We start from the raw sequence: 26,247 nt of genomic DNA, 5'->3' as shown, positions 1-26,247 counted from the left end.
TTATTGCTAATCTCATCTGTATTCATGAAGCTATCTCATTTCCAAACTTATTTTACTGAGTGTATGAAACTGTCTGCTAAGAACTAAAAGATAATTAAATATATTGACAAATATACAAGTTAATGTCCTAGCTCCTATGAAATGATACATATTACCTTGGCCTTTGAATCAGATTCCTCCTTATTGACATAATATGTGTCACCTTTATTTCCCTTTAAAAAAATTATACCGGTATATATTTTCAACATTGCAACTAAGTAATGTTTGTATGTATCAGTCTTTGGACTGCTTTTAAAAGGATTTTTCATTCAATAAACCAAAACGAATGAATGAATAGTAACAGTTACTGCAAAGAGCTTGGGGAATCATTTATTGAAAGACGAAAAAAATGCTATCCTTTTTTTTTCTTCAATATATTAACACCAGTAATTTGTCTAAATAATGGCCATAGATAAAACAGTGGTCAGTGGAACATCATTGCAACAACAAACTCTTTTATATTAAAAATAAAATAATAATAATAATCTTTTAAAGTCCACTCCAAATTTTAATAAGTTAAACCGAAAATGGAAATTCTTTTTGCCCAATTGATCGTGAGCCCGGCAGCCACTGAGCAGCGCCAGATCGACGTTGCTCTATCCCTTATTGTTGAATGCCAAACAAGGTAGCAGCAACTCCCGTCTTTTAACGTCTTTTGGTATGACGCGGCCGGGGTTCGAACCCACGACCTCCCGGTTGTGAGGCGGACGCTCTACTAACTGAGACAACACACCGGTATCTAGGGCTCTTAAAAAAAATGTAACAATAATGATAGTGATAAAACAAAAGAATACAAAGACATGTGACCAGCAAAATTACCTTCTTAAAGCAAGAGTTTATAATGCAACAAATTTACCTTTGGACCAATAAATTTGAATTGAATTTACATGTTTTGTTTTTTTAAATATCAATTACTGTATACATGTATTGAAGTAATATCCTATATATATTTCAATTGTGTGATCCTATACAAGTAATAATTTACATGCATTCCTACACACGATACATGTTCTCTTTCATACATGATAAGATTAATGTATACATCTGGTACACACACTGCTATTTACATTTTTTTAAATCTGTAAAAATATATACAAACATTTTTATTCCAAAAGATGGAAGATAAAGAACTCTCCAACTTGAAGTGTACCAATCGCCTAAAATCACTTCACTCCGTTAGTTAAGATTCCTCGACGCTATAATAATATACTCAAAATAGAAGCTTCAAATATGAATTCAATAAGAGATACATTGTATTGCAAGTTATGTACACTCTCAATTTACCCCGACCCAAGTCCTAAATGGGTTCTGTGCTTCAACTGGAGTTCCGTTTATGTTAACCGTGTACTTTATTCATACTCCTTTAGCACATACTTGTACATGTATATTGCTGGGTAAAGTTTTTTTGAGGTTACTTTTATACATGATTGTATAACTGACACATTTACACAACTTATTTTCATAGGTGATTGGTACACCTTCAGTAAAGTGGGTGCTACAGATTTAGTAAAAAGAAAGCATTACTTGCTGGTAAATTCTTTTGTCAGATTTTTGTTTCGGTATCATGCGAAATTGATTAAAGGTGTCGAATGGCAAATAATGACCTAATATCTCAATATTTCTCAAAAGAATTCAAATGTTTATTGCAAAATTGGTATTTATTACCACATTTAGAAGGAAAAAAAATATTGTTTACACACTGACGCATCATTATTTTACTGGTAGTAGAAATATTCCAAAAAATTTTTAAGCAGATATATATATATATATGACAATATACATATACACATATCTATGGACAACTTCAAACACATTTTTATCGGGAAATGCTTGATAGTACTACATATATCTACCTGGAATATTCAAGTCCATTTTGGGGTGGTTTGGACTGTGGAATATTGTTAATCAGATTAATAACATTGACTGCACATCAAGCTTTCACTTAAAATCATCAGGTGGTGTGGTATGTGATTGTCCCCTCACATAAACTCCCACAGGATAATCTTTAATTGAATAACATCCTCAGACAGCAAGCAATGTAATAAGGTAACTCATTCATCCAAAGGCATCAGTGTATTGACTTGCACTGAATTACACTTTTCTACACAACTACTGAATTATGTTTCCCTGATCTGTATAACCTGATCTGTGTAACTAGTTTGTGTCGAAAGAGTGATTTATCTCTCGTAATTCTCAATCTAGGTTTCACAGTGCATTTTATAAACACACTATCAGAAGTCAATGCCAGATTGACTTTCCTTTTTGTTTGTTTTAGTCAAGTATGTAATAGGCAATCAAATTAGATAATAAACTTTGATAATCTATACAAATATAATATTTTTACATTTCTATTAAAAAAAATCCAACCTTGATATCAAAGAACTCTAGAAGAAAGCAGAAAAATCGGAGAAGCAGATTGGTGAAAGTTTCAAAGAAATCAAGACAAAATATGAGGAAGTTATGAATTTTGAAAGTTGCAATAGCTATAGGTATTTGCTCTTCAAATTGACGGAATCGGTAATGTCGTGGCAGATAACTTTTTCCATTTGTTCAAATATACAAAATGACTAAAATGTCATTTTTTCCAAATTTTATGACTCAGGTGGATCTTTTCTCTTTTGAGGAACTATAATAATATGCTATCCATAGTATATTTTAAGTAGTGGTCCCAAGGCAGAAGGCATTTAGGAGAAAAACAGAAATTAATGATTATTTTTGTACTCTTCAAATGGGAGAGTTGTCTGTGTCTACTACACATTCCACAGACCAAATTTTTCAATTTGAGATTCGCACTTACTAAGTGATTTCATATGTCAAACATTCATACTTCTCTTATGATTGGTCATATTAGATATGTAGCATGGGGGCATGCTACAAGAGTCCTATCTCACACCCCGGGGCAACGTGTCTTGACACGACCGGTTGTAGCAACTACTCCGAAGATCAAGATACATTAATCTTGATCTAAGGAGACACGTACGAACGATTGGTCAGATTTATTTCAAACATTTACCATTCTATCATTCTTATTTTTCTGCTGTCACAAACTTATTACAAGGGTTAGATTACCCCTTAAAAATGCACTGGTTAGTAGTGAAATATTAGTACATGTATGTTTATAACTAGGGTTCTCTATACTTGATCTTATCAAGTTAATAATATTTTTCTTATCTATATTTCAAAAAGCGTCCTTCCCAGACATAGAAATATGAATCAAACCAAGCAAGCAAGATAATGACTCTCATAATTTGAGGGTCACTTTTGACTTTTTTTCATTTTATGTGTGTGTTTTGCCCCCTACACTCTTCTCTTAAAAAAAAGGCTTGAAGTAGAAAAACATTGCAATTACTGACACAGCATCAGTCATTATAATTATGTACATGGCTAAAAGTGTGCATGCATATACAATAGAAATTAGAAAATACTAAATGCAATTTTAGTTCCAGTTAACACCTGGTGGTACCACTTCACGTTGACTTTGTGTGTTAAAAGTTAGTCAGACATTTTGCATAAAAGGAGTAATGGGATGGGGGGGGGGGGATATCAAATTGTTCAGAGATTAGAAACACAGTGGTTGTTTTCCTTTTATTTTTAAGTACCGGGTAAGAAGTCTTCGCTCCCTTTTTAATGAGAAAAGGGGATATATTTTAGTATTAAAATGTTCTTGTGAGTATGCAAAGAGGGGATCCTATTTTACTACGCTTATATATTAGGTCTTTGAATATGAAGAGACATCAACCAGAACACCTCCTATACACCCATTTGTCAAGGATAAGAAGTTAATGCATAGCTCATATATAATGCTGATCAGTATACCACAAAAATATATACTTAGTTAAGCTTATTCTGATGGCATTAAATCAATGCTAAGTAATTAGTAAAAGGTATTGTTTTCCCTGTGTACTTAGTGCAACAATCAACAAGTTTGAATACAGACTGGAATTATAGTTGACAATGATCCTCCACATACCACTCAAAGGGCTTAGGTATGCATCATGAAATCACCTCTTTACCTATATATCTACAACTTTTTAAAAAACTTTGAGAGGTTCTTCCGATTCCACAGCAATAATCTAAACACGCCTTGTGACCAATGATACCTACAGGACGTACATGTATACACATTCCCTATAGGATGGGTGTGACCCATGTCTGATGTAGGAATGTACGATACATAATTACAGAGGAGAGATCTTCATCTGTTGAGGAAAGTAATGGAAGATGATGGAAGACATGATATGCATTCATAAAGCTGAGATGACTAACAATACAGATACCTTCCCATACACCAAAGTCTTCATGGACCAAGTAATGACATCATCATTTGTGATCTCTAATCTTGATCACAGCTGTGAGTATATGAAACACAACACTCAACCATCCCATCAGCTGTGCAACTCTCAAAGCAATCTTCTCCAATTTGAGTGATACGCTGTACAAGGTCTCTCCTCAAGTAGTGCTGATCCTGTTTGAGCTTGGTCTGTATGAATGCAGGTTCCCTGAGCTGGAGCTGAGGTTGTTGATCAGTCCATAGTGAGATATAATAGTATTGCGGCTGTCAGGATACATAATAAACCACCACACATTGCCCATTTCAAATGCCTCAGTGGTCTCTCATGTGGAATCTGGCGAGTAAAACAAAAATAAAGGTACATGTATGAATATTGTTTCTATTTCAATACAATTCAAAGCAACAAATGAAGAGGAATTCAAAATAAATATCATATTGACATACATGTACCGGTACACATAAACCCATAGGGCAATTCCACGGTAACGGAAGGACACTCAGACAAGATTTTTGAACTTCCGGTTCATACTAAAAGAAATGTTTTATTAGTATGTATTAAACTATGGGGAACAAAATGTGTTTCAGTCAAGTGGAAAGCTTCATCAACTTCACAAAGTTTGGATAAACACTAATTAACTGGAAAAACCATGTCCATTTTTATGTCCTTCCGTTACCGAGATAATTAATATGCACATTCTTAAACTACTTAACTATAATGACAATTTTTTGGGGGAGAATTAAAGGCACTTATATAGGTATTATATCTGTACTGTTTCACATCTTATACTAATAAAACAGTTCTTTTAGTATGAACCTGAAGTTCAAAAATCTTGTCTGAGTGTCCTTCCGTTACCGTGGAATTGCCCCATAGTAGTACAGTGTGTGACGCAGGGTTGGCAATATTTTCTGATCCAAAATGCTAGAAACTACATTTTATACACGAGTAACAGTCACAGAAAATAAATTTCTAATGCAGTACATTGTGCCTTTCAGGAATAAGCAATTTAATTGTTACTAATTATTAAATTCTCTTAATTGGAATACATTTTTCTTTCATTTTTTCCATTTTCTTCCAAACTGGAATGGATATTTACTATAGACCCCTATATATTTTTACTTTAAAAAAAAACTTTGTAGGAGAAGAAAATAAGAATTTGTGTCAATTTGAGGAGTGAAGGTTGATTAATTTTGACCTTTAAAACAAATCTGAATTGCTATGGGATAAACAAAACAGTATGCAAAACCCTGTAGCCTTTAAAAGCTTAAACAATAAGGAAAAAAAATAATTTCACACACTTTCAACTGTGTATTTTTATTACATAACAGTAACTGTATTTATTGTACAACTTAATTTAGAAGCTTGAAGGTAAGGCCTAAAAAAAAAAATTGATGACTTGGCGTAACGGGTCACTGAAAATTAGGGTAGGTAGGGCGTTTTTTTTTTTTTTTTTTTGTTGTTGTTGTTGTTGTTGTTGTTGTTGTTGCTTATATTTGCATACATGAAATTAGCCATTCATACACATACATACATACATACAGTGGCGTAGATAGGTCCTCAGACCTTGGGGATGATCTGATGAGAGGGGTAGACCACAATATGTTCAAATAACTCCACGCACACACACACACATATATGGACACACACATATATGGACACACACACTGTGTGAGCAAAGTGAGCAAGAAATTGTTGAAATCTTGATCACCTTGGGACCTGGGGGATGCATACATACACCTGCCCCCCCCCCCCCTGCATACATACATGTACATGTACATACACCCTCATGCACATAAAATGCAAACATACGAACGCATAATAGGTTTCCAACAGACCTCGGCGCGCGAGCTGGCCCAAACACGGCGCGGCAAAGCCCAGAACGAAAGCAACAAACATCCGGGTTTTCCCCACTGCAATATCGATATTTACGCAATCACAATCGGATAAAAAAAAATAAAAAAGCGTAGGGTCGGCGATAAAAATAGGGTCGGGTGGGTTACGCCAAGTCATCAATTTTTTTTTTTAGGCCTAATGGTGAGAAGAGAAAGTTTTGAGGGAAGTTCTAAATTAATATTATCTTTCAAATGCAGTTGGAATTTAAACCTTTTCATTTTGGGGCTGCAAATGGGACATATAACCTTTAATGCATACATGTTTGTATAGATGTATCCTAATATGTTATAGCAAATAAGATGAATTACAAATAAGAATCTTACTCTTTTCGTTCTCTCACTCTCCATAGAAAATTCAGACCAGTTGACTTGAGAAGGCATTTGCTTGACGCCTAAGACCCTCTGAACCTTTGGTGTGTTTCTCTGACGTAATCTTGTTCTCTGTGAGATTGGCGTTGATTCTGTTGTTTGATTCTGTCCCTTGGTTCTCTGCTCAGCAGCCATGTTTTTCTTGTAGTCACTCAGGATCTCTTCACAGTCAAGAAGGTTTTCTTCTGGTTCCCATGTATCTTCCATTGGGCTGAACTCTTTCCATCTAATCTTGTATTCTATTTCTCCATCTGCAGTCTTTCTGGAACCCAAAATTTCTTGTACCTATGTACATATATACAAAATATCAGTAGACTAATTAAAGGTATCAATCAGCCATTTGTTTGTACATCTAGAATGTATACCGGTAATACAAATTATGTGGTCTTTTAAGGGTTAATGGCTGGAGGTTATGATGAAAATAAAGGACATTAAAATCTAGGCACAGAACAAAAATCAGACCTGGTTATCGAGTTCCAGCTTTTTCGCTATGAACAGTCACCTTTGTAAATCATTATGAATAATTAGAATGCACATACAGTGAAACAAAAGACCACACAAGGGAGACAGGAAAAGTGGTCTTTATAGGCAGGTGGTCTTTATGTACAGGTTCCTTTAATTCATGTTCAATGTTCAATGAGAAACCATTTTCAAGAGAAAGTGGAAAAGAAAATGTGATCTTTGTAGACAGGTGGTCACTAAAGCGGGTTTGACTGTACAAGTACTGCAGTAATACAGAAAAGAAGACACTGGCACCAATTCCATGGAGTACAACCCTCGCAGCAAAATGTGCAAAATATTGAAGATTTAGCTTACAAAAGAACGAAGATACAAGGCATTTTTCTCAGCCAAAATTTCGCCTCTTCTATGCTATTTGGTACTCGTCAAAAGCCATTTCAGCAACTAAACAAGGATATTGTGGTGTGGTGTCTCTCATAGTGGTCACGATTGATTAGTGCAGCGTGCATATGTATACATGCAAGTTGTGCTAGGTTAGCGTTAGGAGCCCATCGGTTTTGTGTGTGGATCATAACAAAACTGTTTCGGTAATTATAAAAACCTAGAAGATTGTGGATTTTAATAAACGGTGAAAAGGAGTTATTTTTCATGAGGAATTAATCTGCTTACCGGTATCTTATTTTCATTTTGAGCCAAGATAATCCCTTTGTTATGATCCACACACAAAGCCAACGGAAATGGTGCAACACTATTGACAAATGAGTATTGTGCATGCTTTGTCCTGGGAGACTACCCTTGTCACTGTCGATCAGCGCACATTTAAGCAGCAAAGTCTAGACTAGCCTACAGCATCTACGCTAGACCGAATTTTCCGTCTCTTTCGTTTGTTAAGCCTCTTATTTAGGTAGGGTCGGCTCTCTCTTGAGCCGACCCTACCCCAATAAGAGGCTAACGAACGAAAGAGACGGAAAATTCGGTCTACATCTACTCCTACTAGACGGCATTGTTCATGGTTGATCTTCCAGTCACCAACTTCATACCATTACCAGTTGATGGTCTATAATTAAACCCATGCATGGAAATCCACAACATTTACAGAATACAGGTCCCATTTGCTCAAACTCTGCTATTCCAAACCGCATTCTACCCACTCCAGCAAAGCATAGAAAGTCAATGCCAATGCGTATTGACCTCTAGCACTGCATACATGCTGTGAGGCAGGGACCTAGAAGTCTATACACAAATACACACACCACACAATATCGCATAGACTGTACACAATCATGTCGATGCAGCTGTGAGCAAAGTTTGACACTAGACTTACAATTTGAATGTTTAAATTATTCTTTTTAACATCAGTAAGTTGAAAAAATGTATTTTACTGCTACTTAGGTGTCATCAATTGTCACGTCAGTAGTCGTACACAGTTTGTTTCATTAAATGGGATTGCATCGAGTGTCAAGCCTGTCACGTGCGGTGTTCCTCAGGGATCTCTTTTAGAGCCTCTACTATTCATAACATATATAAATGATTTCAAATTTTCATCCCAACTATTGTCATTTATACTATACGCAGATGACTCAAGCATATTTTATTCTCATCAGAATCCTCAAATTCTTGTTGAAACTGTAAATTCAGAACTTGAGAATATTGCACAATGAATTTTTGCGAATAGACTGTCACTGAACTTGGACAAAACTTATTTCATACTATTTAGCAATTCAATCTCCGATTTACCTGGAGATATCTATTTCAACAATGTTAAAATTAAGAAAGTAAAATCGACCAAGTTTCTTGGCCTGTTTATCGATGATTAAATGTCCTGGAAAATACATACAAATTATTTGTGTTCATTACTATCAAGAAATGCAGGTGTGATATACAAACTGAAACATATGTTCCCATCATATGTATTGCAAATGTTGTACTCCACTTTAATGTTGCCCTACTTGAACTATGGTATTCTTGCCGGGGGTAGTTCATTGAAACTTCAACTGGACAAAATCCTGGTTGTTCAAAAAAGAGCAATACAAACAATTTGCAATGTACCTATTCGTACTCACTCGAGCCCTCTTTTCTTTCATACTAGAGTACTGAGAGTTTGGGATATTTTTAATTTACAATTAGGCTGCCTCATGTTTCAGCTGAATAACAATGAACTGCCCCAGGCACTATTTTATTTGTTTAAGAAAAGAAATCAAGTCCACGAATATTCTACCCGACAGGCGTTTTCCTATCACCTTCCTAGAACGAGAACAAGCTTTGCTCAAAACACCTTAATATATACAGGTCCTAAGTTCTGGAATTCTCTCAATTCTGTGATTAAAAGGTCTGTAAGTGTACATGTATTCAGAAGAAAATTGAAAAGTTATTATTTGAATACATATTGTCATTCCTGATTCCTGACTATTCTTGTCTCCAAACTGTATACTTTTGTTCATTACAGTAACTAACGGTATGACCATACCAACTATGTTTATAATATACTCATATCGAGAACAAACTACTAGTATATTGTAATATTGCTTCAATAAGCTGCAGATATATTCCCTTCCCTTTTCCTTGTCTTTTGTACATCGGTTCATGTATCCCTGTAATCCCCCTTTCCCTGTTTTAGCGTGTATTTGTATTTTATAAACTTTACTTTAGTTAATTATGTCATTTTTAGTTCAAGGAGCCTATCCACAACAAACTCTGCTTTTTCATAGGCCACTTTATCTCTTAAGTTAAACTTAATGGACAATATTCTAAATAGTGTATACCGGTATTGTATGTACATGTATGAAATAATCATTTTCAATATGTTGTTACACTCTTTGTAAAATGAGATATTGTGGAAACCAATAAACTATCTATCTATCTATCTAAAGTACCAATTTTTAGTGAAATCAGTTGAGTTTTGTACAGTGGTGTTTGAAATGTTGAGAATCAAAAGCACAGCTTTTACTACACAGCCAGGATAGTGATGCTCCTATGTGTGATTCTACCCAGATGCTATCAGTATCACTCACTCGACTTTAGTTACCATCTGCTGTCATCAATTGCACCTTTTTGGAACTTTTCAAGTGAAGGTTGAAGGTGCAACAGCAACAAATTCACAAATAATCATCATTAATTAAGCTCTGCAAGTCTGCTGAGGTTCAGCCTGTTTTTACAAGCTGCTCATTGATTATCTGTCATCGTGTTGTTGCTGTTTGGTTTGTTTGTAGATTAATTTCCTGTTAAGTTAAATTTGACTAGTCTAGGTCTAGCCTCTAGGGCCTACAGGTAGACCTATTTAAGCCTTATCTATAGATCTACGTGAATCTGGGCTAACTCGCCCTATGGGACATCTCGCCCCAGCCTCAAAGACTAGGGCGAGATGTCCCGACATGATTCATCGGTCGAGAGATAATTTACGGCCAGGACGGAAGAATGTGAACAAACATCAGCCATCTCGTCTAAAATGTAGTAGATCTAGACATTCGACTTCTCAAAAAACGAAATTTATATCAGGAATCAAAAATAGACCTTCATACATTATGAAAATGATATTTTTGCAGTGATTTACTGACAAAAACACTGATCGAATTTCAGTGGTTCGTATCGATACAACGCAAATTTAATGCACGTGCGGCGATGCGAATTGCGAGCTGTGAGTAAATTGTCCAAAATGCCATCTTTTTGTCATTTTACCTAAAGAGAAGATATAGATTGTCTTCAATAGTATCAATTGACAAAATTCCATTACAGATTGTGGTTGGATATGGCATTATTAAGTCACAGTGAGCACAAACATATACACATTTGTTTTCTCGATTGATGAATCATGTCGGGACATCTCACCCCAGTCTTTGAGTTTGACTCTGACTCTGAGGCTGGGGCGAGATGTCTCGCGGGGCGAGTTAGCCCAACTCCATCTAGATACGTACCTGATCTAGTTCTTCAGTTTTATCAATCTACATCTACGTCTATGCTGGTACTCGTCAAATGCCCTTTTCAGCAACTAAACAAGGATATTGTGGTGTGGTCACTGCATTGCATGTGCAGCATGCAGCGACAAAATCGAGCATGAAGTCGCCCACGCGCAGGCCACCGGCCATCGAATGCTAGCAAACTAGTCACGGGGCCGGGCCCGCGATACGGCCGTTTGCGGTTTGGGTCAGCTTAAAACATTCACCATGCTATTCATGATTGACCACCATGTCACGTTCACTGCTGCTGCTACATTTGTTTTAGGCCAAGTTAGCTTTGATAATATGCGTCAGACCTCTTCAGTTAATATTTACCTTTCTCTTATTAAAAAAATTATCCTAAGCATATAGAAAACATAATAAACCTACCTCGAATGTGTCACCCATAATGAAATTGATTTCACAATTACCGCGTCGCAACGTCTCGTTTTTACAGTTTGAATCACAACCTCGTCTCCACGGTATACACCGTACGCCAACAAGTTACTGATCCTCCTCCCAATCCTATCCTTTGTCCCCTTCCCCTGTTCTCCCTCTCCCCCATAATAGGGGACTAAGGGGAGTTACTATAAATAAAAAATGAGCCATGCTGCTATTTGCGCATACATTATGTACACATAGATCTATATCTAAAAAATAATCAAGTTGTTCTTGATATGAATGTGATCAGACGAAGCCCCGTTGATAAGTTGTTTGATTCAATAAAAAATGATTAAAAAAAAAAACAGCAACTGGGGATTGGGCTTGAGGGATGCTGCCACCCCCCTCCCCCCACAATACCACACGTGAAATGTAAACAAATGGGACGGAAAAGAGAGAGGGGAAAGCAAAGAAGAACAACAACATTAATACAAAAGGAAGAAAGGAGGTGAGAGAAAAGTATACAGGAACAAAAGCTACGGTTTCACGCCTTTAAAAAAAAAAATTCCTGCCTTTTCAAATTCTTTAGTTCTTTTTTAAATTATACCATTGCTTCAATTATGTGTACAAGGCGCGTACGTAGGGGGGGGGGGGGAGATTCGGGGGTTAAACCCCCGGCCCTTCAGTTTTGTGTATGTGTGTATTTTGTTGCAAACGGAGAGCTCTTCAGGGGCTCAGGCACGTATAGCCACAGGGGGGGGGGGGGGGGGGCACGGGGGGCACGTGCCCCCTAAAATGTCCAGGATCGGTTGAAATTTTGTAGACCTTTTTTTTTTTTACCTCGATCGATTACATGTATGTGCCCCCCCCCCCCCCCCCCCCCCCAAACATCAAACTCTGGCTACGTGCCTGCAGGTGCTATGCCGGGGCTGTATTTAAGCGTTTTGTATGAAAGGTCCATCATAATGACTATTTGACCCCCAAAATGATCCATGATCTTACATGTTTGATAGAGCCTTTCAACTCAATTTTGAAAAGAGCCCTTTGACAAATATGAGATAGTAACAAAGCATGAGGAAAACATAGCATCAGAATTTCTCAATGACTGTAACACCCTATAACTATATGCAAAAATATATTAAGGGGGCTAGGGCAGTAATTGTGCCCCCTACGAATTCAAGCCGATAATACTTGACTTTTCAATCACCAAATCGTTGTTAAATAGTCATTAATCGTAAATATTTTTAAAACACTTTCTGCTTAGATTTATTGTTTAGATTGTAAAGCAAAACTTAATTAAAAATGAAAAGGAGACTGCACATGGCGAGGCAGGCCTATACATGAGTATACCTGTACAACTATATTATATAGGTAAACTCCAATAAACAATATGTAATGAACGCCCTTTTTTCACGACTCAAATTCATCTGCCAGACAAATCAATACAATTTGCATGTAATAAGAATAACGCACCTGTCCAAAAGCAATAAATATTGTCTATAATTGTGTATATATCACATCGAAAGCAAAATACATTTTAAAAGAATAGATGGACGGGAAAAGGGAACGTCCGTCTCTGATTCCTCCAAATCCAAAACTCGTATTGCGCCATCTATCGGTTACACGCCACCATGCAGGGAGCTGGAATTTTAGACGTTGAATGAAGCAGAAAATAAGAGAAACATTAATGGTGAATGAGAATCTCATATTGGCAACTTTGTCAGTAGATTGTGACGAATTCATGGACAACTCTGCCGTTTCTGTTTGTTTCTTAAGTGATTTCCCATTCACTCACTGCTCAAAATATATTATGGATGTGACATTATTATAGATCCTCCAAAAGAAAAGACCCTCCTGAGTCACACATTTTAAAGGGAAAACAATAAATCATATTTTAGTCATTTTGAGTGTTCAAACAAATGGGAAAGTTGTCCGCCACTACATTAAAAGTGACATTACCAATTCAGCCAATTTGGAGAGCCCATACCAACAACAAAAAAGCCAAAATTTTCTTGCTTTTTGTCTACCATAGTTTCATTCAAACTTTCACCATTCTATGTCTCTGGTTTTCTGCTTTCTTTTAGGTTGGATTTTCCTTTAAAATGCCAAATAAGGCCTAAAAAATTAATGTTGTATTGCACTTCGAGACCAACCCCAAAATCTTGAAATCTACGGTCCACTTTTTAAACAAGTTTTTTTTTAAATTTTTTTTTTACTGTTTTTTTAGTTTTAAAAAAGATTTTCGACCAAAATTGTAGGTGTCATGTTTTGGCACCTAAAGGGCAATACAACATCTTCTTTTTTTAGGCCTAACATATCCTCATCTATGAAATGAAGCAAGAGGTGTTCATTGATTGATATACACGTTCCACACTGCTCTACCATTGCACAGCTCTGTCTCTCATTCTATCTCTCACTCATACCTTATAACGCAAATGAAAACTTAAATAGACATGTATATACTTTGTTATATATCCTTCATAAGTTTAATGAATTATAATGTATGTCCAAAGTTTGAAACTCGATCTCTATCAATTACATATAATATAAACAAGATAAATCAATCTGTATGGAAATTGATACATAATATTCTCATCATTGTAATACTGATTAAGCAAATCTATTCACAATGCCTGGAAACACAGAGACCACCATTTTCACTCAATATTCTCTCTAAAAGTCTTTGGCAATTAATTTATCTACATGTCACATTACTATGGACATACATACACTGTTAAACACTAGTAAGTCCATGGTTAAACACACATGTGACCACAATAGTCTAAAGACTGACATAGTCACATTCACAGGCACGATGTCAATCTAAAGTAACCTCCTTCCTTGAGTTAAGAATGTTGACATGTTAATAAATTTAAACAGAATTGTCTAATTTTTGGAACTGTCCATTTCTAAACTAGCCTATATTTTCAATTATGCTCTACAATAAAATCTTAATACATATAATACTGATATACATAGAGGCACACTTTGGTAACTGTTTTGGTTCATAAAAAGGGAACTATTGTAAGTGACATTAAAGTCGTGCATTTTTTTTCTTGAAGTGCAGTACATGAAATACTTGGGCCAGTACAATGTTCATCTGCTGAAATCATACATAAAGCGATTTCCGTTTCCTGTACCTATGCACATCCTGGACACTATATCAGGTGGTGATGCATTGTGGGACATGGATGTTGACACATCGGGACATTGTGAGCAGCAGATGGCAGTATACATTAATCTGACATCTTAAAGTACATGATATAGTTACATGTTTTTAGTGAAAATGGCAACACTAATCAGTGCTGTCAATGGGGGAGTTACTGAATGAAATCTCGATTATAGCACATGTAATACAGTAACTGCCCATTCCCACAGCTAATGAATTCCAATTATAAGTAATGTACATAGACTACTTGACATTGCTTGAGCAGAAGCAAGACTATCAACATGTTTCGAAAAGTGGTGGGCATTTTTCAACAAAAAGGACTTTTTAAATTTAGAATGTTGAAAACAGTACTTTTATGTATTGTAGAGTGACATTGGGTGAGATTGGGGGGGGGGGGGGGGGGGGATAAGTGATTAAATGTCCCCTGCTAGTTGTTGGCACTTTTGTGCAGAATATACTTTACACAAATTTACAGATTTTACAACACAAACAGATAACCATGTCTAAACATGGAACTCATACCATCATGACAAACCTATACTTCAAATATGACTATTCTCTGTAATGATAGGTATGAATAAATAAACTATGTATACTGAACTATCATTACATACATACATGACTACATGGACTTTATGTACACATATAACACTGTCCCTCCCCTACATCCCAAACATCAAGAGGAAATTGGCACATTTTAATTCACTTCATGTTTGAATTACTTCCACTGAACTAAATAATACCAGACCAGAAGAGGATCCATAAAGATACTACAACATAACATTCTACATCATGATATCATATTAAATAAAATGATTAAGTTATATATGCACATCAATATTTTACCTGTTTAATTGTATCATCACAACTCACAAGTCATTTTTTACAAAGTGCACAGTAAATCATGTAGGCCTACACTATGATGTAATGTTCAAAACTATTCAAGAGTTTATACAATTTCTTACTGGAACTTCAGTTTTTCTTCTTGATGCTCCTTCGGTAAGGGATTACTGAAATTACTCTGTCGGGTAAAGAGTTTACCATTTCCATTTTCAAACCATTTATTTCACCACTAATTAGAACACAATTGGTTTCTGTTCAACAATAGAACTTCTGTGGATGATTACATCTCAAACTCCAAGAATAAACTGAGCTTAAACTGTGCTGCTTTATATCTCACAATGTTTCTATTTTATTCAATCTTTATCAATCACAGTCTGCAGTCCCTCTAATAATGGTTTCATTTTTTACAAAATAAAATCCCAACAGTACACACAAACAATACACATTAATATCTCCAAGGAGTTCTCTCGATTGTCAACCCTATAAAATGAACAAAATAATGAGAGTGAACTTACTCCGTTTAAATAGGCATGAATTACTATGTCATATCGCTATGAGTTCACCACTACATTTGTATATGTGAATGTTTACCTGGTTTGTTTTACATTCAAACATACCTTTAAGTTGTGATTATCAACCAGAGAACATCACTATCTGATCACGGTTATATCGATTCATTTATATAATCTAAACAATTAGACATTTTGTTTAGAAAACATAATCTACATGTAATAATCCTAATAAATATTTCAATTCTATGTTCACCTTAATTCATTTGTTTTTACATGTATGTACATTTCTTAAAGAACTATAGAGATGAAATGTATAGATGATGAGATGACTAAAATCCCCAGAGCTCTGTATTAGATCAGCTTACCAGAAACACAAGGGATCTCTTCATCTTCTTCTTCAATGAGGCGATAAGACGCAGGTGGTTGTTGTCTGATTCTCAATATGGCTTTCATCCGATGAGCACAGGTTCAGCACTCAGCAGACAAACATGATTGTCGCCGCAATGTGTGTGAGTGAGCCCCTCCACTAAGTTCTTGATGCAGGCTCGGGTTCAGGGGAAAACATGCAGTCTCTTTGACAGAACCTTAACTAGGCCTGTGTGTAAGAGATTCCTACCATGCATGTTAATATGCTTCACTTCTCGCAAAGATTGTGAAAAGAATTTATTACGAGGTCAACTTCAAATTTAAAATGACTCTCAAATTCCACAATTATTCCAACCAGGGTACACTGTAGATCCCCTTGCTTATAACATCATGCCTTAATATCAAATCTGTACTCAGAAGTGTATAATATTTCAGGAATGTTTATGATAAAATCTTGATAAGAGTGACATATTGCATCTTTGATTTTTTTCCTACTTTAGCTTTTAGTGACTATCAATTTTGCCAAAGGAATAATATTATTACAGGTCAATTTGTACATGAAATCATTGTCATTTGGATGTCTTAGTCTTGCCTCCACCGTCAGAGACAGAGGGTGAGAAGAAAGAAAAAAAATCACTTGTTAAAATCTGATGAAACAACTCTGTTTTGTAATTTGGCCTTGAGCTGTTTGATTGAACACAAGATCTATCTTGGTGAGACAGGTTTGATGGGTAGATCATCTTGATCAAGATGAAGATGAAGAAGTTTTCTGTGGGTTGAGTGGAGGAAGCACACTTGGTCTGGTCAGATGATGGTCAATGCTAACTTTGGACAAAGGATGATCTTCAGTTGATGTCAAATTAGGTTGGCCATTCCTTGGTGTAACAACAGTCTGGTCATTCCTTGATGAAGATTGGTGGTTCATTGATGATAGAACAGATTGACCATTCCTTGGTGTAGACAGGACAGATTGGTCATTCTTTGATGAAGACTGGTCGTTCCTTGATGATACGACAGATTGGTCATTCTTTGATGAAGACTGGTCGTTCCTTGATGATAGGACAGATTGGCTATTCCTTGATGATCGCACAGAGTGGTCATCCCTTGATGAAGACTGGTCACTCTTTGCTGAAGACTGGTCATTCCTTGACGAAGACTGGCTGCTCTTTGATGTTGGATGTTGAGTGATACCTGGCAATGGTTTGGGACTAAGAGACTTGGTACTTTTGTCTGGTGTGGTTGAAGTCCTCCCATTCTTCCCATCCGATGTCTTTGTTTCCTGCAGATAAATACCAAATAACAATTACAAATTTTGGAGCATTGTTTTTCAGGCTTCACACACAGTATGCTCAGATTTCTTAAGGGAAGAAAAGATTTCACAGTTTAAATGTTTGATGGTTTATTTTACCTGGCTGCTGAGAAAGCACATGTACATGTTTGCTTGTAGGTAAGCAACCAGCAGCTATAAGTCCTCTCAGAGGAACTTGGTAATACTGAGTAATACCTCACCAAATTGTACTAATGAATCCACTCAGTTTTGAACCAAGGACCTCCCAGTTATGAGACCACTGCTCTACCACTGAACCATCTTGCCTCTTTGTAAAGTTTCAAGTTCAAAAAAACAATTACACAAAACACTTTCAGGAAAATATACAATAATAACCCACTTCACATATTCTCCATACTACAGAAACCACTCTGTTCCAGAAGGCCATTGGTTACAAAAAGGAGAAATAAATTCTACCTACATGTACATGTATTCATTTGTTCTCTGATGGTATTTCACACTTACTTGATGAAGGATAAATGTTTGAATCAGGTACAATCAAAAATCTTCAGTGTTTATGTTGACAAAGCATATGTTTTGATGGATACCTTGCCATACATGTACATACAGACTATCCTAAAATAGGACTGACAGTATCAAGTAACAATTTGAACCCAATGTATCTTCAAGGCATCCCTTTGCTGACGTTTCCACCTCACATTGTGACTTGTACAAATACAGGTTTTGTTGGTAAAATATGTATATCATGTACCAACTAATATCATTTAAAGCAGACAATCAATAAGTTTTGATTAATGAGATTGATTTATAATTAGATTGATTTGTCATTCCAAAGTGAGAAACCCATGAAAATCCTTCATCAGGCATAGCATAGACAAACAGTGAATAATCCCAATAATGATCTTGGAACCCTCAGAGTGCCTACCAGACTGATACACCAGTCTCGTGGTCTGTCCATCTCATGGACACTTTGATATCTTTGACATCAGAAGGCTTTAGAGAGTGACATTGTCAATCTTGTGGCTAAGTATATGCTAAATTGTTGTACTAAATTGAAAAAAATGTAGTCAAAAGTTGTTGTTTTTTAAGTCAACTAAATCCCCCAAAGCACTTGCTGCTAATGTTTTCATGATAAATAGGTAATTACCTGTACAGGCAATAATCATGTATGTCTGGGTACCATTATTTTATTCTGTTACGATCAAATGAGAGCTGTACAAACCTTCTTGATCTCTTTAGCAAGCTTGTCCAGATCTTTGGATTTAACTCTCTGTCCACGGTTGGAACGAAGAGATTTAGATGATTTGTTGGAATGATTGGACCTGGTGGAACGAGCAGAACGGCTACGAGTAGATGTGTGCTTCAACCAGTTCTGACTGATGGAACGCTGAAGATTCTTGAGACTGGATTGTGCTGCCATGGTAATGATCCAAGGATGCTTGAGAGCTTGGGTTGCAGTCATTCTCTCGGATTGATTGATCAAGAGGAGTTTATCGATGAAGTCCTTTCCTGCTGGTGATACATCCTTCCATGGCTGTAATCAGAACAAAAATATAGACTTAATAATAATAATATCAATAATAATATTCCATTCTTGAATAATGCATATCAAATTATATAACATCGTTACGCGCTTCCAAATATACATGTAGTAGCTTTTAGAAATGTTATCGCAGAGAGATGAATGAAGACATATAGTGTCAATTTAAATGTACATGTAGATTCAAAACTATAAAAAAAAGTATTAGAGTACATGTACATGCAGGCAAAAGATAAAATGATTTGGGACAATAGAGAAAAGAGATCTTTAAAAGTTAAATCTTGTCCATTCCAAGTCAATGGGCACCACTAATATGACATGTAGTTTTGAGCTTTACGTGTGCAAAACCTTGAAGCATAACAATAAGGAGCCGGAAATGGGGGGGGGGGGGGGGGGGGGCAAAACGCATTTTTGCTTTCTCCCCCCCCCCCACCCCCCCCCCCCCAAACAGAATTTTTTTTTTAAATAATAATAATAATAATAATAATAACAATTGCCCCCCCCCCCAATTAAATTTAAACATGTTTTATTTCTAATTCGATACCAGTGATTTACAAATGTTTTTTTAAAATATTTATGTTGCTGAAATGACAGGACTTTCCGTTTTTTCCCTCAATTTGTGGGGTAAATTATACTTTTGTATGCATTTGTTGGAAAATTTACCAATTCCCATATTTACAGTCAGGCAAAAAGAAATGCTTATTTAGAAGCCTTCATGTCAGGGCCTGCAGGACGGCGGCCGGGGCTCGGGTTAAGCCCCCCTCACTTTTTTGAAAAAGTATGTTAAAGAGAAAAAGAAAGAAAGAATCAGTGTTCAGTGACCTGCCAGTGTCAAAAATGAGGTATCAAAATATTCTCATCTTAGAGGATTATGTTATAGTTTGATCTTAATTAAGGGTATCTTCTTTTATCTTATTTGTTTACAGACCGTGATCATTGTTGAAGTCTACTGATTGACTGACACAAATAGCCAGATCTTATTTACATCTGACCGTAATTAAATGTCTAAAACAAAACACCTGAGCTTCCTGGACCCCAATCAGTTCCACCTGATCGTTAATACTTTCCGCAGGGCCGGCATGTAACATGTAAGAGTGGTGGTGATGCAGATTCCCCCCCCCCACCCCCCAACGTTTTTTATCATTACGCCACTGCCCCTGAAAGACGAGCCCCCTGGAATGTTTGCCCCCCAAATCCCAAACTGCTTCCGGCGGGCCTGGCCTGGTAACAATCGAATAAACTACGGGAAAGGTTCTCACGGGAGTGAAGGGGGGGGGGGGGGGGGACTGAAACCATTAAGCTGGGGAAAGCCTTTTAATTACAAGCTGGCGTTACCTCAAGTTAATTGTGTCCCCATGGCACAAAACTTAGAATGACAACCCCCTATCTAACAGAAATAAAATACCTTAATAAAAATGTAAAATAGGTAAGTGTTCTTAAATTATCTTGCAATGATAAAATATACACCTATAGTTTCAAAAAGTGTCATTGCATCTGCACAAGGTCTTGCAGTGGTCAACTATACTGTATGTTTCAAATCAATAAGGAACATGTTATTACACTTATATGCGGCCTAGGCATAGAAACTATGAAGCAGCCACAGCCTGCCTGCCTACAGGGAAAAGCATTCCAAGTCATCTATTCTTATTCAATCTATTGTTAAAACTTTTCATTCAGGGCCTTTCTGGAATATGAAGGGCTTCAAAATAAAATGTTATTCATGGGTCTTACAAGAGACATCTATCAACAGGGGGTGGGGTGGGGGTGGGGGTATGATGCTACACATCAAATTGGTAATATTTTAATGTCCTTCTAAACTGGATTCTGATGATATGATTCTTTATTATCAAGGTTAATAAATCTGTTTTTAGGCAAAATATACATGTACAGTGTCATTTGTCATATATAATCAGTGCACAATGTATACCGGTATGTATCAAACAGTCATTACATTTATAACAAATTACCCCTAAAAGCAACATGAACACTTTGAATACTGGTGCCGATTATCTGCAATTTATCTTATTAGCTTGAAAAAAGAACACGGCACACAAAAGGTCAGGAATTTGGGATGGGTAGTCCTGTATTGAGCTTGCATTGTATGGACTGGTTGTTTAGAAAAGAACATTATCAGCATCCAAACAGTCTCAAAGATCAATTGAAACCTTTGAAAAATGATTGATTTTCTACATGCTTTTCTTTATCCTCAAATGTTTTCTCCAAAACCATTCAGGTTTTTTAAACATTTTTTAAAAATATCTTGACTTGTTCGTGAAATTCTGATATCACACTAGTACATTACTGACAAGTTGCTTGATTGTGACAGGGATCAAAGTGTTCATACCTGAGCATCCACCCTCCCTAAAAACAATTTAAGGGAAGCCTATTCTGAGCATCATTGTGACTGCTTTTAAGAGAGTAGAAAAATGAAAATAAATACCACAACACGGCTCCACATGACACTGCTACCGTTTAAATTTCACAGATAGGACATACGTGACATATTCATAATTCGTGCAAAGTTCGACAGAATTTGATGTTGGCTGCAAATGGGACATAGTACCTTTAAATGAATAAGACATTCTCCAAATACACAGCAGTTCAAGAACTTTAATACAGAGCATCACCATGGAAACCAAGGTTAACAATATCACATTCCCAGTAGGAGCGCATGTTAAAGGTCAACTAGTGTTTTATTGTCTTGCACCCAGAACAATAGCATTGTCTGTGTTTGCAGATTTCCAGCTAGAAATGTGTTCCCTCATGGTTACACAGACTACAATAGGACTGTGGCAATTGAGTGTAGAAAGACTACATCTACATGAAGCTGACTTTACTTCACAATGTTTAAATTTAAAAGCTCCTACATACATGTATATGTGGTCATATCAAAGAAGATTTTGACACCTGCTTCAAGTTCAACTGCTTTTATACAAAATAATCATTGCAGGTGACATCATCCAACTTGACCAATTTCTTCCGAAATTTAAACTCCAAAAAGTAAACATGGCTATAAAAATTATTTCAGGCCTGCTGTATATATGGAACCTTATTTTGTGGACTGACAACTGGGCCCTGTAAGGCTGTATCATAAACATTAGCAACTGATTCAAATCAATCTCAACTCTTTATAAGACAGGGGGCCCTGATCTTCATCTTCATCTACAGTAAATGTAGTACTTTCATAGTTTCATGCTTTGGGAGCAACTTGGTGGATAGCAGACAGGTTAATGAGGAATAACTGCTAAAAAATAACAGCATGTCACATAACTGTAGGCTTAACCCTTTCACCCCCTCTGGCAAGTATGAAACATGTAATGATGTCGTATGTCTTTCTCCTTGATACTGAATAATCCTTTCATCAATGTTTAAATAAGATGATGAAAGCATGAAACACTCTTTGACCATCATGAAAGTCAAAAATAGATGAAACTTTTATTGAAAACTTGATGTTACATGAAACTTCGTTAGCATTGGTGGCATGGTTATTTAAAGTTGACAAAGATGTGTATTATGTTACAGCTGGTGATTTCAGCTGTCTGAATTTAATTTATAAGCTTATAAATGCATGATTCAAAACTATTCAATATTCAATATTCAACTAAATAATAACTTCAGAAGGATCCAAACTTGTTATTGAATTCATACGAGAGGAGGGATTTAGTGCTGGTTGGATGTTACCCCCTCAATGAAACACACATTCCACAGGCTTATATGGACTACTGTACAAACACGCATCACCCTTCACTCCACATCCATGTTCCTCAATTCTCTACATGTACACTGTTCATACCCCTTTGTGAATGTGATGTTTTTGTTCTTTTCTAAACTCAAGAATGAAAGGTGGATCGATTGAATTTGGGCGTTTGTTGAATACTTTTAGATGGAAGCTTGAATGTTACATTCTCAAGAAACATGAATCGGGGCAAATCAATTTTTCCCATACTTAAAAAATTAAAAACTCAATAAGGGTATTAATAATTTAGTCGTTAGCTGGACATGTATTCTAGTCTACAGTCAATGCTCTTGGAATGTTGAATTAGTTTGAAACAAACGACAGAAAGCCTACATGATAGATAGAACATGTACAGTATGTTTCACACTATATATGTTTTGTCCTAAACAAGTAATAGCTTTTCATTCACAAACTGGCAGTGCATGTAATGATGTTTAGATACATTGTACAGTAGGTAACAAAAATATATAAATGAGTGGTATTTAATATGTCTTGATATTTTTTGATATTTTCAGATTTTGTGACGAATGTTGTTGAGATTATAAGGTTAACCATGACCTCACACTCACATTTGTTAATACCATGTTGGTAAGACATATAAGATTGCCTAGTTTCTTTTATTTAGTTTATTCACAGTTCTAAAGTATAACAAGTTTAGAAGTTATAGCCTTTTTTAAATTCTAAAAATCATCTAACAATAAAAATTTAAAGTTTGGCTAAAACTATTAAGATTTTGATTTCATTTTGATTTATTTGGGAACTCCTGTAACTTTTGTATAACTATTTTGATAGGAATTGTATTTTGTATATGATATGATCATAACATCAACATCAACATTAATCCACTCATATTCTGAGAGTACATGTAGCCTGCTTTATGAAAATAATGTGCAAGAACAACCTCAACATTTCAGCATCAGCATCAGTATACGGAAGTGTGAGGTGAAATTTACAGTAAATTTACAGTAAATAATTGGCATTCACAAAAATGAGATTTTCCGATTATAAGATCACAACTACATGTACCATACAAACTAAATTTCAGCTATTAACAAGTCATTGCCAAAGACAGAAAAAGCCATGATAATGAACTACATGTACATTTGTACTGTATATCATCTTGTGCTAAAACCAACTAAATATGCTGTAATTTATATAACTCCCATCAAGAAATTCATCAATTTCAACAGTAGTATAATTTCTTTGCCACATAGTTCATCAGAAACCAAGAGATTATTCAGTCTTACATGTATATCTCTTAAAACAGTAATCAGACCAAGATTTTTTTCTTCTTTTCTTTTAAAATAAAAAGATTGAGAGTGATATGTGAGAGATATGATATCTAGCTATATTTGTACAATAAATAAAAGAGAAATATGAGTTTAAAGACTTTAAAGGAAGAAAGTGAATTCATATTATCAAAGAAATATAAGAAATTAGAGACTCTGAAACATACAACAGAACAGAAAGAGAGATAGATGATTAGGGGAGAGAGGGAGGGAAAATTGGAAAGAAATCAAATAATGGAGAGAAAGAGGAATAGGGGAGAAAGAGAGAATTGAGAGAAAGAGGGGTAGGGGAGAGAGAGAGAGAGAGAGAGAGAGAATGTAGAGAAAGAGAAGGAAGGGAAGAGAGAGAAAGAGAAGTAAGAGAAGGTTCAGAGAAAGAGAGAGAGACAGACAGACAGAGACAGACAGACAAAAAAGATAGGAAGGAGGATGAAGAAAAAGGGATAGTGAACATTAGCTGAACAATAGCATCTAAGCCAACACGGATATGATAATAAGATAGACATACATAATACATGTAGTTAAAGATACCTACCTGTACACACCTACACTTCTAAAGAAATGAACCAGAAAATAATATTATTATACTTATTGAAATGTTTTTGTTGTTCTTCTTTACATGCTGACATGCTGTTGTACATCAAGAGAGAAATGTCATATGTTAAATAATAGTTCAGAAGTTCAGAACAATAGTATAGTGAGTAATATCATGATTGAAGAATGCATGCACAATGATTAGCTTGATCTACTTACATCTCCAGTGAAAGAGTACTTGGCCCGGAGTATCTTCCGATATAATCGTGTCCTGTTATCATCATCGAACGGCATCCTTCCACTCAAGAGTATGTAGGCCACCACTCCTATAGCCCATAAGTCTACTGATTGAGTGTACGGCTTACGCAGTAATATCTCAGGTGAGATGTACTCTGGTGTTCCACAAATGGTTCTCATCATGTTATTCTCTGAACCTTCTGTAGTCTTTCTGAAACTAGCCAGACCAAAGTCAGTGATCATGATTTTAGACTCATTACCAGGGTGGTAGTAGAGTAGATTCTCTGGCTTCAGATCTCTGTGTGTTATACCCAGTCCATGTAGGTATCGCATGGCATCAAGGACCATATGAAGAACGCGTGTAGCATCTCGTTCTGTGAAGTTTCCTCTGGTTACTATTCTATCAAATAGCTCTCCACCGGTAGCTAGTTCCATGATCATATAGATCCTATCTTTACCGTCATATACCTCTAAGAGTTGAATGATATTGGTGTGCCTTACTCTACGTAAGATTGTCAGTTCCACTTCCCAAAATTGTTTTCCATCTCTCTTCTTCTCAACCATCTTGATTGCATAGGGTTGTCTGGTTGAGCGATGTTCAACTCGTACAACACGACTGTATGTCCCCGTCCCAATAAGGGCTTTGATATCATACTTTGCATTGACTCTAGGGTCAAATTTAACCTTCCATTTGGCTCGCCTCTGACTTTTATTTTCGCCATTATTGACGCGATTGTACTGACTTACTTTATTGTTATTACCAGCATACGAAGGCACACCACCAGTCTCGACAGTTTTGACCCAGTCAATATGTTTATCGATGATTGGTGAGTCGGGGGCTAACTTGCCGCTCCCACACCCCATTGCTTCTTGATTCCTCCAGTTTTAACAATTAAAACAATCATCACTTTCTTCTTTGACTTATCCAAATGTCCAAATTGTAAATTCCAAAATGGTGGGATATAATCCTCCGCTCATGTGATGGATGTTTCCACTTTCAAACTCCATCAAACTTTTCAGAACTACACTCCAAGCTGTGTTACAGGTGCATGAGAACTCTGTAATAAATCCGCACGGTATAATACGCTCGATGTATGTAATCTTCTCCGATCTGCATCGCATACAGTCTTCTTGTACACACAGCGACCTCTTCAAACACACAATGGGATGAAAGAAAATAATATATTACTCAAGGCAGGGAAGCTAGCTTGCTTGTGTGCGGGTGCGTGGTGACGTACAAAACAACCACCACAAAAGATAAGCCTGTATTATTTTCGGAGCATTTACATGTTTCTTTGTTTAATATACTTTTTTTTAAATAGTTCGTGTTGTAGTTGTGTTTTCTTGTGACTGTGATGAAGAAGTATTTCTC

At 36.1% G+C, this 26,247-nt stretch overlaps 2 protein-coding genes across 3 annotated transcripts; both read right to left on the bottom strand.

Moving 5' to 3' along the window:
* Window positions 1-3,209: 3,209 nt before the first annotated feature.
* On the bottom strand, window positions 3,210-11,481 carry LOC583920 (chromodomain Y-like protein 2). Its single transcript, XM_783808.5, has 3 exons — window positions 11,371-11,481; window positions 6,545-6,874; window positions 3,210-4,664 (listed from the first exon to the last, which is right to left on the bottom strand). The coding sequence occupies exons 1-3, from the start codon at window positions 11,386-11,388 to the stop codon at window positions 4,563-4,565; spliced, it is 450 nt and encodes a 149-aa protein (XP_788901.2). The 5' UTR covers window positions 11,389-11,481; the 3' UTR covers window positions 3,210-4,562.
* Window positions 11,482-14,833: 3,352 nt separating this feature from the next.
* On the bottom strand, window positions 14,834-26,030 carry LOC583941 (serine/threonine-protein kinase H1). 2 transcript variants are annotated; one of them, XR_004062243.1, is made up of 4 exons: window positions 24,858-26,030; window positions 18,762-19,073; window positions 16,902-17,530; window positions 14,834-16,851 (listed from the first exon to the last, which is right to left on the bottom strand). XR_004062243.1 is itself a non-coding variant. In XM_783826.5 (3 exons), the coding sequence occupies exons 1-3, from the start codon at window positions 25,737-25,739 to the stop codon at window positions 16,997-16,999; spliced, it is 1,728 nt and encodes a 575-aa protein (XP_788919.2). In that variant the 5' UTR covers window positions 25,740-26,030; the 3' UTR covers window positions 14,834-16,996. The 2 variants fall into 2 exon arrangements, 1 of the variants encoding a protein (XP_788919.2); XM_783826.5 differs by having other exon boundaries at window positions 14,834-17,530.
* Between the last annotated feature and the right edge of the window lie 217 nt (window positions 26,031-26,247).

The sequence above is a fragment of the Strongylocentrotus purpuratus genome, unplaced genomic scaffold, assembly GCF_000002235.5.
Source record: "Strongylocentrotus purpuratus isolate Spur 01 unplaced genomic scaffold, Spur_5.0 spur5_scaffold_8, whole genome shotgun sequence".
Classification (NCBI taxonomy): domain Eukaryota; kingdom Metazoa; phylum Echinodermata; class Echinoidea; order Camarodonta; family Strongylocentrotidae; genus Strongylocentrotus; species Strongylocentrotus purpuratus.
Note: the sequence above shows the minus strand (reverse complement) of the source record. Positions and strands in the feature narration are given on the sequence as shown.